The following is a 17,071-nucleotide window of genomic DNA, read 5'->3' as shown; positions in this document are numbered from 1 at the left end:
TAATGAGTTACTGATGGAGAGACTTTTTTAAATAATCTTAATCCGACCAAACTGTAAACACAAGATTAGAACCTGCCATAAGATACTTAACAGATCGTCTTTGTGTACTAAAGAGGTGTTGACATTAGTCTGGTTTGTTAACAGAGCAGTAAAATGGTCAGATAGTTTCAGTCTTTCTGATCAGCTGAGAAACAAAATGCAGATTTTCCACCTGCTGATTTATTTCTGAAGTTCAAATATATGAATGCGACCTCACTTAGTTTTGTTATTCTGTTATATTCCAAATAATAATCAATACTAAAAACCTTATATGCTGTGTTTAATTCGACATTGAGTTTTAAGACTGATACTTGCAGACCCATCTTTCTATTTTTATGACCCTTTGAGGCCAGCTGAGAAGCTGAGATAAGATGTTTTACCAACCTTTTATTTTGCTACTACATAAAAAAATACAACGAGCTGGGCTTAAAATTTACAGTTTTAGACAGCATTCCTGTTTATTTGACTTTGTTTTGGTCATCTGAACCAGTATAAGAAAGAGTATAATGCGGCCTCACCGGGATGACAATCAGAGATGCACCAGGGGGAAAAAAAGCATCAAAGCTCTTTTTCAGATTGCTTCTAATGAGATGGATTTTAGTTTTTTTAATTAACAGAGTAAAAACTGGGTATGTAATCCTGAGCACAAATACAAGGTTTGAGAAGCATATAAAAGTTAGTGGAGAGAAACTTTTATATGAGGGTGGATTACCAACAAGGCGGAGCAGGAAAGTGCCCCGGGGGAATGCCTGCGGATGGCTTGTTTTTCCAAATTGGAATTTTGTACACATAACTGACGCGAGGCAAATTTGCATTTTGTGCTTACATACTGTAGATTAATGTGTTTAATCAAAATACCCCACAGCAAATCCCGGATCAGTTCGTATTAAAAGAGTAGAAAAACTGCACACATTGCAAGACGAGGAGGAGGGTAAGTGAGAGTCAATTTATTTTTCTTTTTTTTTTGGTGGTTTGTCAAACCTGGACGAAGTCCAAATGAAGAAGATGTCATAGTTCCAACCTGCTTTGATTCACAGGTGATCTCCGGGGAGTGCAGTGCGAAGTACTGAGAACCAAAGATACGGACGCCAAAACATCGCGGGTCATGTACACATTGTAAGTTCCGCATCAAATTTTCCTTTAAATGCAGGTGTTATTTTAAGCATTAAGGCAGCCGGTAAGCTGCGACAACCATTTTGCAAAGCGGGGTGGGGGAGGAGTAAGACCTCACACTCTCTGCCTCCGCTCTCCCTCCCTCCGTTCCTCCCCCCTGGTTTCCCCCAGAGCTGCTCCCCTGCTTCCATAGAGGTGAAATCAAGTGGAACCACAATTACTGCAGCCTGCTATTGTTTACAGGGCGCTGTCTTCACAAAGGACAGGCCCCTCCGCCAGGCAGGGAAAAAAGAGAGAGAGAGGGAGAGGGACGAGGCTGAGGGTGTCCAAAAAAAGCAAACAAAGTGATATATGTTGTGGGAAAAGTGCTACACCTACTAACACCCCTCGAAGGAAGCATGCGGCTGCTCAGATTGAAAATAGGCTGCCTAGAGTGATGCAAGATTAGTTTGTGGGTGGATGAAGTTAAGACCTGCCTGATGTCCTTCAACACACATGCAGTACACACACAAACGCACACCCACACACACACACACACACACACACACACACACACACACACACACACACACACACACACACACACACACACACACACGGGCTGGACACAAAGAGGGAAAGGAACAAACATATTATGGCCATCAGCGACCGTCGGAACACATTCTTCCCGCGGTTCCTGTGTTTTATCTCGGTTCTAGACGATTTTCAAGATTTACGCATACGAGATCCTGAATTTTATATTCATGAAAAACAAGTCAAAATCTTACATTTGTGAAGAGCTGTTAAAGTAATGTGAGGTATCGAAAGGAGCTACGTAACATATAGCCTATTGGAATCTACAATTTTCATGAACATATAGTTTGGTGCCATTTCGGACATGTTTACTGCACTATATAAAGAAATACTGGACTTTATTATTTCGCTATATTTATCTGCCTCCTTCAGTAGAGTCCCTTGTAGATTAAGACGATTGCTGCGTTCAAATGGGGTCGTATTCACCGTGTACACAAGAAGAGTCCACGTGAACGGCGCCCTCTTGTGGTATTCACGACGTCGGAACGCAACATTTTCTATAAGCCTGGAGTTCACGAGTTGTGACGTGTTTGCTGACGTTTACGGAAATGTCAGAGGGCCTGGAAGTTTATTTTTCGCTATGATGTTAAGCTAATATGTTGTAATTTTGTCACGTAGTTGGTCTTCATAACTTAAATAATAGACTACGTCTGAGGACAATGTTCATCCTCCCAGCGGCCTCATCTTCGCCCTTTCCATTTTCTGCATTTAATTAGCTGTCTGTTAGCTTGCTAAATTGTTAGCCTCTGTGGCTTCTAGACGCCTTACACGTTGCAGTTGCCTAGCAACTATGTTTCTACAACATAACCACTTGAACGCCAAGCATACGGTGCATACGACTTCCCATGTTGTAACCACGAGCTCACACGTTTCATTTGAACGCAGCATGTATTCAAAACTTTTAGCCATTCATAGTTTGTAGGGCTTTTACTTTTCAAAATATGAATTTGTTTCCCTGATGGGATTGCAGCTTCTTATTATACGCACCAAACCAATTGTCTTTGGCCACTCGCCAGTATGAAGAATTGAAATCATAAAACAAAGTGGCATCATTGCAGAACTTCCGCTATTTTTATTCATAAAAGCTTCCCGACTCCGATCACGTGAGCAAATTTTCTGCCTCTCCTATTCAATCAAAAGCAGTTTCCGAACTCCCTCAACTTTTTCAACGCTAATCGCGCGACGGAACGAATGGACAGTTAAACCAGAGAAAACTCGAAGCTGGTTTTACAGTACGTCTGTGTGAGTCCTCCTCAATGCAGAGCCAACAATATCATTACCAAATACCATCCCAGATCCAGTCACAATGAGGAATAACAATGCAGATTTTCAGCCCAAGCAACCAATTACAGAAGCTAATGCGAAATCCTGTTAGCGTCGTGAAATACGAGCAGTCGCTTCCCCGCGACCGTAAACCGCGAACTCCGTTTTACACGCGAGCGGAGGATCTGACGCCCTGGAGGAGCCGCCGAGGGGGAAGCAGGAAGAGGGAACCGGGAGACAGCGAGAGGATTTATCTCTCCCAGCAGATGTGGAGAGTGCTCCTTGGGCTCCCAGTCAGCAGCCAGGACAGTTTACAAGCTGCAAAATGGATTGATTGTCCATGGATCGCTGTCCCTACGTGGCTGCCAACTGAGAGCTAATTAAAGAACACTTCTCTGGAGAAAAACACTGAGCAGCAACCGACCACATTCTATTTACTCTTGAGAAAAACATGCCACTCTGAACCCCTGGAAAAAAAAACAACCCCACTATTTTAAACCCAGCACTGCCAGAGTCATTATACTAAATGTTGAGAAATATCTTGGGATAAATCTAGTCGGAACATTTGCATCGTGTTGTTAAAATTAGGTGAACGTGTTGGCGAAGCCGCCCCCGACATTCAGTGGCGAGAAGGTCAGGGAAACTGTAACGGTAAAATATTTTTCAATCAGAATATTTATGGTAAACAAGCCGGTAAAAAAAAAAAAAAAAAATGAACGCCTGCTTCCCGTTCGATGACACCGGGCTTTAAAAACGCCGGCGCTTTAATTTCAGATGATAAAATAAAAGTTTAAGCGTCACAGTCGCAGAGCCGTGCGGCTGGAGGTCAATGGGCGCCAACATTTTATAGGAATCACTGCGAAATGTGAATACTGGAGTGAAGATAATTTAGGGATAAAACTGAAAAATAGAGGACATTACATATTTACTTATTCATCCATTCATTCAGTTAACTTATCATGGACTACTTTCCTTACATGTAAGGCTGAAAAGTCAATAGATCTACTTCCCCACAACTTAATGAAAACATTTGTCCTTTTTATTTCCCTTTTTAATCACATCGGGGATACTACGTGGAAAGTGAGGGAAAGTCATAAATTAATAACCAATGCAACTATGATTTATGAATGAAAGAAAGTTCCCCCGGGGGATAAATTTCACAGAAATCCATCCGCTAGTTGGAGAGAAATTTCACTCGGGACCAAAATGGCAACCTGTTAGTCGCGCTAAATGAAAAGTCAGGGGATTGGGTGAATATCTGAGATCCATCTCGCTCGTCTGAATATTTGTACTGAAATTTGAGGGGAATTAATCTGACATTTCAATTTGGACTCAATAGACCAACCGACATTGCCAAAGAGTCTCGCTGCTAGTGAGGCTTGAAAGGGCTGAAGAACAACACTGATGAATGGAAAACCACAATTACTGCAAGGTGGAGAAATGTTCCCGCGAAACTGCCAAAACGGCTCCAGCGGCGTCACAAATAATCTCGGGTGACCTTTTCTTTCTGTTCAGTAGATTCAAATATTCTTTCAAAACCCTGCAGAAGAGAAGCTTAAAAGCGAACAACGAGTCAATCGGTATCCAACCGAACATCGAATAACAGCAAAATCAGCTTTCCCTTCATTCCCTCCTGGTTAAAAAGCCGAGTGTGAAGTAAAGTAAACAGTATTCCAATAATCAGATTTCATAATCCTTTTTTTTTTTTTTTTAGCCGGGGCGGTAACGTGTTGGCGTGCACGCAGACGTACCGGTGCAGGAGTACTCGTCCACCCTGATGAAGCCTGGAAGACAGTCGCAGCGATGGCCGCCGGGCAGGTTGACGCACACCGTGTTGGACTGGCAGTAATGCATCTGCGTCGCGCACTCGTCGATATCTGAGGACAAACAGAGCAGATACGGCGGATTAATAACTCCCCGGACGGGTTTTCTTTTAAAGGCGCAGACTCGAGGCGAGCGATCGAAGCAGGTGACCGAAGCTCGGAGAGCCAATGCTGCTCAAATCAAAAAGCGTGGACTCTGGCCTTCCCCTCGCTAATTCATTCATATTTAGACCTTTGTGTGACAAAAACTGGTGTAAAAGAAAAACTGCCCCCATTGATCCATCTCAGCAAAACAAGGGAACTTTTTTTTTTTTTTATATAAGGAGGTTTTGTTCCCATTTAAATATATAAATCAGAGTTTGCTGTTTGATTAGATGCGATAAAAAAAAAAAAAAAAACGAGATAACAGAGAAAAGGAAATGGAGAGCGAAGAAGAATTAAGGGCACAAAAGAAAGAAGAGGGAAGAGGAAAAGATTGTAAAAAAAAAACAACAACAAAAAAAAAACAACAACAAACAGACACAAATATACTGACGGGAAAGCGAAGAAAGAAGAGAAAGGGAGACAAGAGACAGGAGAGGACGCTAAAGGAAAGGAAGAGCTGATGAGACGGAGGGACGGGGGGGGGGGGACGGGGAGACATCCGAGAGCGGCGTCGTCCCCGACATCCATAATGTACGGCTAATATCATGATAGATTACGTCTTCTCTTCACACACAGACTCCCTCTTCGCTAATGTAGCTTGAAAGACATCGCGCGAGCATTAAAAACTCGCGGCGCTCGGGGGAAAGCATTAGCCGAGCCGGATGGCTGCTGATGAAATGGGATCGGAAAACACACGGGGGAGGTGTTATGCAGAAAGTTGGGGCCCCTAAAAATCTTTATGTGCACGTACTTGCACGGTACAGAGTATTTTTTTTTGTTGTTGTTTTTTAGAGAGATGGTTTTTTTTTTATTTTTTTTTATCCCACAAGGCTAACAGGCCTTTCCACCACTTAAGGGACTCTGTACGCTACACTTAAGGGGGGGAAGCAGAGAGTGAAGAGCGTATTTCCATATCCTCTCCTCGGATAGATACGTTCCAGCTTCGAGGTGTTCAGCTCATACACCTCCTCCCCCCCCTCCCCCCCCCTCCTCGCCCATGCTTATGAAGTATGTAATTGGCTTACATGCGGGCACTCAGAGGTTTCTTTCTCTGTAAATTTCATCCTTGGAGAGTGTTCAGTAGGAGTGTTGAATTGCACAATCAAAGTGTTCAACGGTGTACAAAAGCCTCTCCGGCCTTCGGCATAAAAAAAAAAGAAAAAAAAAAAAGGCATTGATCTGCTACATCAAAAACATGGAACTTATTTGAGTGCTTTAAAAGGCCGCCGAGCGACACCTGAATCAAATTTTCATCTCGCCTTTGAAGCGCCCTACTCCGCCCTGGAAGCCACTCATTTGATTATCCTTTATAGGACGCGAGGCGCCGGGGCCGCTGCTCAAGGCCGGTGATGTCGCCCGAACGCGCCGCCTCCGCGATTCAAAGTCGAGAGCTCCTCCGCCTCGGTCAGCCTTTTGTTTGAGGGCGAGGGGAAGCATCTCGTGTCGAGTCTGAGGCACGACGAGGCTTTTCTGATCTCTGTTGTTCCAAGGTCCACCCCCCCCCCCCCCCCACCACCACCACCACCACCACCACCACCCTGTGTTCGGTGTGTGTGTGTGTGTGTGTGTGTGTGTGTGTGTCTGCCCTCTGCAGCTCTCCGCTGGGAGCGCCGTTGCAGGTGAGGTCTCTACCGACAGAACTGGAACTGTCATTTCACACAGAGGGGGGGCGGGGGGGGGGATTAATTTTTTTTCTGGATTTGCCGGTGCATCTCTCTCTTCCCTCCTCATCCTCCCTCACCTTCCTCCCTTCTTCCCTCCCTCCACCACCACCCCAGACCTCCTTCCTCCGCCCCCCCCCACCCCCCTTTTCCCTCCCCTCCCTCCCTCCTCCGAGCTCACTTTCTTCATCTTTCTGCTGCTTTATTCATGCTGTGATGTAGGTCAGGGCTGGGTAGGGGGAACAGCTAAAAATAAGGCAGGATAGGAGTCTCTATGTGCATGTATGAGTATGAGAGTATGTGTGTGTGTGTGTGTGTGTGTGTGTGTGTGTGTGTGTGTGTGTGTGTGTGAGTGTGTGTGTGTGTGTGTGTGAGTGTGTGTTTACACCAGCTCATCCCGTTGTGTGTCTGTGTGAGAGAGAAAACGAGAAAGACTGTGTGCCTCGGCGTGTCGAGTGTTTGGATGCCGTGAGGCAGAAAGAAGAAGATGACATACGTGCCGGCATATCTGCATCACCTCTTCCTGTAGAGGTTAATGGAAACAACTTTCTGTCCGACCACAATATTGTCTCCCGCTGACGGGGAAACTCCTTTATTTTTCTGTCCTCTGTTAAACCCCAGATTGCGCCGGCGTGTTTGCAAACGAAAGTCCCGCCACTGCAGCTGATCTCCGAGCAGCTCATGTTTGGGCTTTTTTTTTTTTTTTTTTTGAAGCTCAGCTGAAGCCGCCGCCTCTGAATGAGAGACAAGATGGCGACAGATTTAGAGATTATTCCTTTTCGACTGCAAAAGTGTTCACCGGAGTCCGTTGCGTTCGCTAAATGGGAAACTTTGGCGCTCGGCGGACACAAAGAGACGAGCCCGTGTTTGCGTTCGTGCACTTCCGTGGGAGCTTTCTTAAACGTTTTACACTCAACAAACTCAACACATTGTGAACCAGTTGTATTTCGAGGTTTCCAGATTGGCCGTCACTCAGCAGAGCGTTTTGAAAAAGCTTTAAGTTCAATGAATTTGGATTGGTCTTTAGAAATGGAAACTGAGTTTGGCTCAGATGTGGTTCATTAAACGCAGATCACCTTTTAGCGAAGAGGTAAGTAATAGACTTTTGCACCGAACCTCTTCATTTGAAAGCAGAGACGGATGAGGCGTGGACTTAATTTAGATTAAATCCCATGTAGCCTCATCCAGTTTCAGTTTGAGAATCCCCTTCTCACAGACCTCTAATAATAGATCAGGAGAAGGCAATCAAGACAGGAAATTATCTCATATCTACGAGTAATCAGACCTTTTCCATGTGGGTGTGTTGTAAGAATGTTTGTCCATTCTGGTTTAATTCGGTGGATGAGGAACGATTACCATCGATCTCCTCTGATATGTATGTAGATGTCCAAAAGATTGAATACATGTTGCCTTCCAGATTCAAATCCTGCACTTTAGTGGTGAAAGGGGTTATTGATCAAATCCCATATCCCCCTAGATTTTACATTTTACAAATCACAAACTCAGTTTCCAATCAGGCAGGATTTTGGTGCTCTTTTTTTTTTTTTTTTTTTTTTACTATATAACATCTACTATTTGCGTTTGTAAATTATTATCAGAGGGCAAAGTTCGGGAAAGAAAATTTCAGCTTTTGCAAAGAAGCCTTGTGAATTGAAACATTTTTTTGTTTCGTTTTTCCGAATAATTACTGAAATAGATTTGACCATGAGTTCAAAAAAAAAATATGTTTTCGCAATCTGTAGTGGCAGACAACGAAATGGAAAAAGACGTTTTGGCTCAATAGCATTGATTCATCCTGCCAGGGACAAACCCTCCTCCTTCAAAACATACCTTTACATTCCGATTTTAAAATACTAGTGAATTTTACATACAAAAATTATAATATCTGATTAACAACATCCAATACTGCACCACAATTATACTTGTTTTTTTTTTAAACAGTAAAAAGAGTCTGGGGTTCAAGGACACTTCAAATAATATGAAAGAATCAATTCAGTATTTATAGACACCTCGAGTAAAACAAAGCTGCTGTCGAGGCTCCTTCCAAAGTGATTGGAGTAGCAACAACACCCATTAACTCCAGCTGACACTAATTGAAGAACACAAATTGCTAATTCATGCGTGCAAGTTGCGAGAAAAGTGCCTCCTTCTGAGGCATTTACCAAAAAAAAAAAAAAAAAAAAAAATACAATAAAAGACTTAACGGGAGCTGCTTCCCTGCTTCCGTCCTTCCTTCCTCCAAATGCCATCGTCCCTCTCGATACAACCCTCATCACCGTCTCCACAGAACTTTTCTTCGCCCACAAAACCACCGACGCTCAGCAATCAAGCATTCCCCTCTTCTGTGACCTCTCTCTCTCTCTCTCTCTCGTTCTGCCTATCTCGCTCTCTTTTTCCGTGCGCACAGAAGTTAATCTCAACCAGCAATTACACACCATGATAATTGAGACTCGCGGAGAGCGTTGCTTTCGACATACGGGCGCGGCGGATCGGATGTTTCTTTAGTTTTTTTTGTCTAATGCATTTGGTATTAGAGCTAATCAACTGTTTTGTTTCATCTTCAGGGTGAGGAAAAAACAAAAAAACAAACCCTGCTTTTCAGTAATCTGTATTTTTGTTTATTACACAAATCATTAATTCTATATGCGAGTTCCAGTCACTGCACAGCAAGTCATCGCAATGAACTGAACGTGTGAAATTACGCCGTTAAAAAGTTTCGCAAAGAAAACGGCCCGACTGTGTTGGGCAGTTAACCGGGCATTGTGATTACTTTTCTCTGTGATGCGTAGCATAAATTACAATTTCAAATTCTGAAATTATACCGTCAGTTCGGAGTCAGCTGGCTTCCTCATGTCTTACTGAGAGTTCAGAGGATCTCGTGCAATCAAGATACTTGTCGTCGCCCGTGGGCCTGTCGGGCTCAGACATACATTTCAATGCAGCGACTGGTTTGGTACAGTATGTGTCAGCTTAGCGTAGGGGTTGCTAACCTAGTCTGAAAAAAGGAGGAATGCACTTTGAGGAACAAAGTTAGTATGTTGTTGTTGTTGTTGTTGGTTTTTTTCTCACATCGAAGAATAATTTTGGTGTCGTCTCGTGTTGTTTTGTTCAAAGTTCGACTCCTGGAGTTCCCGCGTGCTCATCGGGGCTCCCGATGTCTTGTTTTTCTGCCTTCGGGTGTGTTAAATACAATAATATACAACACGTCAGCGTGGCATCTTTTGAGCTGCTTGAAGATTTGAGCCTCGACCGAGCAGCGCTGAGTAACAGGAGACGAGGTAGCGGGTAATTCATGAGTAATTATTTACTTCTGCTCTTATGTAACTATACACTCGCGCATCAGCTCCTTCTGTGAGTTCATCTCTGAACACAAGGGCTTAAGCAGAAACGCTGACGTAATCCTGAGTCACTACGTGACTCACAACTACTCCGCAATACGCTTCAACTGGCAGAAGTTTGAAAACTCCGACCGGCAGTTTGCACACAGGGTTTAAAACTACAACTTAATATCGGCTGCTGTCTGTCCGGGCCAAAAGAAAGAAACTCATGTTTCCCTTATGAGGCCATGAACAGTGCTGACTCTCACCTTTCTCCATCTTCATAAATATCAAAACGCACACACACACACACACACACACACACACACACACACACACACACACACACACACACACACCTCGGTGAGTTTTGCTGTGTCGTCGCTTCATCTCAAATTCATCCCAATACCTCCGTCTGAGCCGGATATCGTGTTTCTGTGGTGCAAATGCAGCAAAAAAAAAAAAAAAACCGTATCAAGGTTGTGATGCTGTTACAACGCATGAACAACCTCTGATTTAGTGATACTCAGCCTGCCCGTTGGCACGCGTCATCATAAATTTCAGGATTTTGGATGCTCCGCCCGTACTTTCTAGTGTGACATATTTTTGAGTGTGTCAGGTGATTGACAGGCGTAATGTCACGCAGCCCTTATATGAAAACTCGGCACAGCCTAACTAGGATAAAAGAAAAATATCCTTCTCATTCATGTGACGGGCTAATAGCCCTGCGCGGACAGTGTATTTTCGGAGCGTAAACATCAGGAAAACGGCTTCCACTGAAGAAGGAAATGAATCTCAGCCAGCGATTATACAACATGATAATAGCCTCGTGCACAGCGTTGCTTTGCACAACGTCGACCTGTGAAGGAGGCTCCATTCTTCCTGCCTCAGCGGGGAACTTCGTCTGCTGGCACCAACTTGAAAAGAAGTGCGTTATTATCCTTTAATATAGTCTGAAATTGTGTTTTTTTTTTCAGGACGAGGGTTTCATCTACCACGATGAGGGGGGGGGGGGGCATGCTGAAGCCTCCGGTGGCTGAACTCAATGACTAAAACCCTCTTATCTTTCTGTGCTGCAAACAAATCAAACAAACACACGCACACAAAAACAAACAAAAAATAACAAGAACAATCAACATGCGACGCAATAGCGCACGTTTCCGATGCTGCGAGTCCACTCTTGGTTTGTCAGAGGATCGAAAAGAACTACTGACGCATTTAATTAGAGAGCCTTTAGAGGACGGGAGCCAGGCCGGGACTGAACGGTATCTGGTTCTCTATCGGAAGGAGGAAACAGCGTGAGAAAAAAAAAAAAAAAAAAAAGGGGGGGGGGGGGGGGTTCAAACTATCTGTCATTCTGCAACTCCGACGAGGAGCTGCCATTCAGGGAGCTGCAACAAGACTTTCAGACACAAACTCTGAAGACTGAAACTGTGACAGAGTCCTTATGGCAGACGGGAAACAGTTTACCGTAGATGACAGGTGCTTGTGTGTGTGTGTGTGTGTGCGCGTGCGTGTGCGTGTGCACGCAGGATGATCTCACAGGTACACTTACTGCAGAGCTTAGAAAAGTACACCTGGGTGCCCGCTAACTGAAATAAATCCATACATCAGGCAGTAAGGAGGCGGCGCAGCGGCCGCCTTTCCTCACAGTTTAACAGATTATTGCGGCGCCGGAGGTAAAAATCCGAAAAGAAAACAGAGTCCGTCGGAGCGGAGAGAGATGCGCCGCACATCGCGGGAGGCGGACACAATCCACTGCAGCGGCGTCTGATGTTTCATAATGAGAGAAAACACACCTCGTATCCAGACAGTGTTACAAAAGCAGCAGAAACTTTTTTTTTTTTTTTAGAGTTTACTTTCCTCTGTCTACAAATAAATTATGTAAACATAAACGACCATTTTCACCTGCTCACTAAAAATAATAATCATTTCCTTCTTCTATTTCCCTTCTCCTATGATCCTTTTCCACTGCTTTGTACCAGATCAGCTCGACTTTCTTTTTTTTGGGGGATTTCCGTTGGGGAACGGTCGTACGGCGCCTCGAAGGAAACGTCACAGCGGTGTCTCGAAGCGTCAGAGAGCAGCTGAGCAGGTCAGAAGTCAGTACCGGCAGTGGAAAAGAGGATTTACTGTCAGTTGTGATACAAGACCGCAACTCACGGCAAAAAGCTTGGAGTCAGCTTTTTTTCCTTCAGAACAATCACATTAAAAAAAAAAAAAAAGAGCCTCCTCTTAAATAAAGAAAAACGTCACCCGTTGGTTTGTGAACGGCCGTAATGAGGACTCGGGTTCGGATGTTGGACGGCGCCGTCTCGGTAGTCCGGATCAGTTTGGAGCCAGGAGCGGTGGTTGTCACTACAGAAACATATTCTGGACATATTATACGTAGAGCCTGCAAACTGGGGAAAGATATTACAGTCTGATAGGTCCTTATAAGGACAAATATAAAAAAAATAAAAAAAATAAACTGCACAACTACTCCGACTGGTAGATTTGAAGCTTTAAAATGGACGATAAAGGAAAGCCTTTGACTTTAAAGCAGATTCGATCCAGGTATTAACACAGCTGCCATTATGGCCTGCCTTTGCAGCAGCCTCGGCTTACAAATGATTGTGCATTCCCCCGCAGCCGAAAGGAAACACGCTTCATTGTTGTGTGAAAGCGTTGATCGGGCAAAACCTGGAGGGCCAGCGGCGGATGACTCAGAGGAAGTGGAGTAAAAGAAATCCACACAGCTACAGTTAAATCTCGTCTCTTTGACGCCGAGCCCGGTGCTCTGTGTAGCTTCACTGGACATTACAAGTCTGTGTTTGTGACTGAACATGACTTCCCTGCGGGTGTTCACAACCGTCTGAGCGAAAGATCCGGTAAGCTGAGGTTAAAAGAAAATAAATTTTAAAAAAATGCAGAAAAAGACATTAATAAAGACGGGATTGTCCAGCTTGTAAACTCGCACAGTATCACACACATAAACAATGTTTTTACTTGTCTTCCATTGAGCCTTAGAACCCCGTGGATGCAAATTCCATTGAAACGCAGCAGATACCCGATGAAACGGCACGACATGAGCGCTGCGGAAACGTCAGCGCCTCGTCCGTGCGACGAAGCGTTGCAGAGAAACTTGACTTTGAAGTCTGCGTCGTAGTTACACTCCGCATGAAGTGCATTTCACTTTGTATGAAAAAAAAAAAAAACATTCAACAATCAAAAGTATTTGTGGAACTGCACTCCGGCAGAGTTATTAGCACATATCACAGCGGCCGTGCGCTCTGAGTCTGAGTCCCTGGTTTGGACAACCGGAGTCATTCATCACATTTATTTTCCGTCAGGCACTGAAGCACATGTTTTTTTTTTCAAATTGCTGAGTCATACATCGTCCCACAAAAATGGTTCAGATATGCCCAGATTCTGGACAATCTCCTCTACACAATTATAAAAAAAAAAATATATATATATATCTCGACTGACGATATTTTAGGGTGAGATAAATATAAAAACATAACAATTTCATAAGACAAAATATATTTTTTTCCTCGAATTAAAAGATCTCAAAGTATTATGAAATGAAAAGGCGAAAGGTTCAGAAAGTCTAAAGTGTCCTGAAAAAACAACAACAACAACAACAACAAGAAGATACGGCATGAATGGTTCTGACCAAGATATGAGCTTAAAAGTGTAGGTTAGTGAAATGACCCTGAAAATAGCCAAAAGGGTTCAAAGGGTTAATTAAACACAGACTAAAACAAGCAGGACAATGAACCCAAGAAGGGAACATAAAGTCTAAAGCAGTCCGGTTCCGCACGTTTTAACCGGTATGCTTTACCACGGCGCACACAGGTAGTCAGGCAGCAGCAGCAAATAGATCAACTTTAGCTCTAATTATCTCACACACCCTCACGAACACGCGTACGAATACACACCAGACTACCGGCTCGATTCAAACATGAGTGAATAGAGTTGCTCGGTCAAGTCAATGCCACGCAGCTAACGACCTGCATGATCTAATTGACATCTCATCAATCACCATTCACCTTGGAGCTGAAAAGGAAGACAGCAGAAAAGGAAAGCGAGGAGGTGAGGAGCTGTTATAAAGTTTTGGACCATGTTTTTGGTTACTGTGGTAAATTAATAATAATAATAATAATAAAAAAGCAGCTCTATCATTCTGGCTCACAGCACATCAGGAAATATGACAGAGGAAGATGCAGAGAGACAGACTGATACTTTCAAACAGGGACAGAAGCCGAGATTGAAAGACAAATGCAAAAGGAAATTGTGTGTGTGTGTGTGTGTGTGTGTGTGTGTGTGTGTGTGTGTGTGTGTGTGTGTGTGTGCATGTGTGTGCGTGGTGTAAATAAAGATAGAAACTGAGACAAAGAACAAAAATCCAGACGGAAAAAGATGCAGAAACAAAAGGAGAGACTGAGATACACCAAAGAAACAACATCGCACTTGTTGTGACTTCACCAACGACAGGCAGCAATCATTTGACAGGAGAGCTGATATTGGGGTATACATATTTGACAAGGCTGTGTGGGAGTGCTTAATTAGCTTCATTGTTATTTTCATCCAGAGGCAGCTGCTACCTGGAACTGATGCTGATATAATGCTCGTGAGTGTGAGTGCATGTGTGACTGTGGATATTAAATTAGGTCTATTTTGACATGCTTTTCTTTTTTTTTCATTTTGAGTTCAGATTTAATTTGGAGTTGATGGTGACGGTTGTTGGTAGATTACTTATGAGATTAGTTTATGTAATTCACAAGTCGCTTTGAGTTCGTGTGGGAGGTATGAGCGAGGAGGAAACGAAGAATTCACTATTTCAATGGAGAACAAACTTTATACGTATAAAGTTTGGCTGATAAGTTGAACTCCGGTGGCGTCCTGATAGCAGAGATGTAAATTTCACAATACATTGACACTCATTTTAAATCAAATGCAATGATATGGAGAGTGGGGAATAATTGAAATCAAATTATTTCACTTTAAAATGTAAACTTTATAACTTTGTTAGTGATCAACCCGGTATCATGGCAAAGCGTGAAATAGACACGCCAGTCCAAAACAGCAAAATGTGAGATAGCCACGCTTTGGGCTGTCTAAACCCGAAAGTTTCACATTTTGCAAGCGTGAAACTTACACGCACGTAAATGTCATGTGACGCCAGATCATGTGACCAAGGTCCCGCAAAAGACTTTTGAGATCGAGTACAAAGGAAATGTTTTGGCTGTATTAGGAGGCAGGGGGGATGGATTATTAGTCACAATGCCATGTGGGATGAGGAGTTTCGAATCCAGGAGGTGACGACGTTTTTCTTGAGTTGTCTTTTGTTTCCCAACCCCGAGCACGCATTTTTGCAAAAAGTACAAATTTTCCCATGAATCCCATGGCTCAAAGCATGCGCAGGGTTTCATTTTCATCCGCTACAGAAAAACGTGCAACTTCCACGCCTGGACTATCAAAGCCTGGACAAAGCGTGACTATCTCGTGTTTTACTGCAGTGGACCGGCGTGTCTATTTCACGCTTTGCCGTGATACCGGGGCTGTAGTGGTATGATGTCACGCAGAGGAGTTATTGAAGGGTATTGTTTGAATTTGTGGATTTTAAAGTACAAAAAGGTGACCCGGTGTCTCTGTTAGCACAGGCTTTAAAAGACGTAGCGAGCTGCCCTGAGCAACAGGGCTGGGATGTGGGAGAGGCCACTGGTTCACAGGAGTTTATTGCTATTGTCTGTTTCTGTTTCAATTTTGGGACACTCTTGGACAACCCTTTACGTTTACGCTCTGGCACCTTCAAGGTTTAAATACCCATGAGCCTCTGCCGCCATTGTTATTGGGACACAAACTGCAACATTGTTATGAGAAATAAACACGGCATCAAAGTTATTCGTTCAAAACGGAAGGAAATTAAGACATTAATTAATTTGACACAAAGATCGTATCCTTATTTTGATCAAAGCCGTACTCTTTAGCCCGAGTTTGCATCAGCAACGCACAAGTAGAATATCAAACTTGGTGATTGGATTTCTCTTGCTTAGTTGTAGTTAACTTCTACCCATTTTTTTTTTTTTTTTTTTTTTTTTTTATCTACACAGGCTCGTAGCTTCAACTCTTCATCAAAGAAGCAGATAGAGGATTTTTCTAAAGCAGGCCATGATTTAACTTCAGTCAAACTGTAGACGAGCCCCAACTGTCAGTCACCAACGGCTTCTCGTAAAACACTTTCTGGAGAGCAGAGAAGCAACACGTCGCAGAGAAGAAGTAGGAACTAAAAGCTCCGCAACTTAAAGAAGTTACAGATTAAAAAAAAACAACAACTAAAACTGGTTGAATAAATTTGTACGTGAAGCAGGTCACTCGAAGGGACGAACACACACGACCGCAATTTCTCTCGGCTCCGTGGACTGTTTTAGAGTCTCCCAGCTCATCGTTTTGTTCACGCCCAGCACAAAGCCACAAGACGGAGAAAGGTACAGTGACTGGCTGATGAAGAGCATTTAGCTATCGGGCGTGTTTCTCAGGATTTAGTGGAGAGTTAAACGAACAGCGGAAATCTGACTTTCTCTACAACCACAACTTTAAATGAATTCTTCTCCAGCTCAGTGTCTGCTTGACATGTAAATATGCAACTGGTTTCTGCCGTATTAATAAGACCGCGCAAGCACAAACGACTGTCTGCTTTAACGCACTTCTGTCCCTGCAAGAAAATAGCATCAAACTGTTCATAATCCAATTCAGTTAAGGGTAGAATAAGAGTTTACTGTAACTATATTTCATTGCTTTCATTTATTTTATTATTTGCAGAAAAAAAGATTGAATTCAACTCTGGCGGGTGAAACAGAAGCAATCATGCCATGATTAAAACATGGTTTTGAAAGAAAACCACATTTTTGTACATTGAGATTTATTTATTTTTTTCCCCGCAGGATTTTTCACAGACTCTTAAATTTTTAATTGAGTTTGTAAATGTTTTTACATGCCCCGCTGCGGCTGTGTCCCATTTTCCTGAAAGGTGGATGTGTCAGCATGGGGCCCAGCGGGAGAAACGGAAAAGTGACGGTAGAGTAGCTGAGGAGAGGGAAGACGCAGCTATCACACGCGCACGCACACACACACACACACACACACACACACA

The 17,071-nt window shown here is 43.4% G+C and overlaps 1 protein-coding gene across 3 annotated transcripts in view; it reads right to left on the bottom strand.

The window, feature by feature from the left end:
* Window positions 1-17,071, bottom strand: part of LOC138207994 (protein kinase C-binding protein NELL1-like) — a 252,661-nt gene that overhangs the window by 77,713 nt on the left and 157,877 nt on the right. For 2 of the 3 annotated variants that reach the window (XM_069165604.1, XM_069165601.1), the window contains exon 13: window positions 4,740-4,865. The exons of the other annotated variant lie outside the window; for it this stretch is intronic. In XM_069165604.1, the coding sequence (XP_069021705.1) occupies window positions 4,740-4,865 (126 nt within the window). The remainder of the gene's footprint in view (window positions 1-4,739; window positions 4,866-17,071) is intronic. 3 annotated transcript variants of the gene reach the window in all.

This window comes from Embiotoca jacksoni, unplaced genomic scaffold, assembly GCF_022577435.1.
Source record: "Embiotoca jacksoni isolate LCO1_2020_lvr unplaced genomic scaffold, fEmbJac1.0.p SCAF_35, whole genome shotgun sequence".
Classification (NCBI taxonomy): Eukaryota; Metazoa; Chordata; class Actinopteri; family Embiotocidae; genus Embiotoca; species Embiotoca jacksoni.
This window is presented reverse-complemented; position numbering and strand designations above follow the sequence as displayed.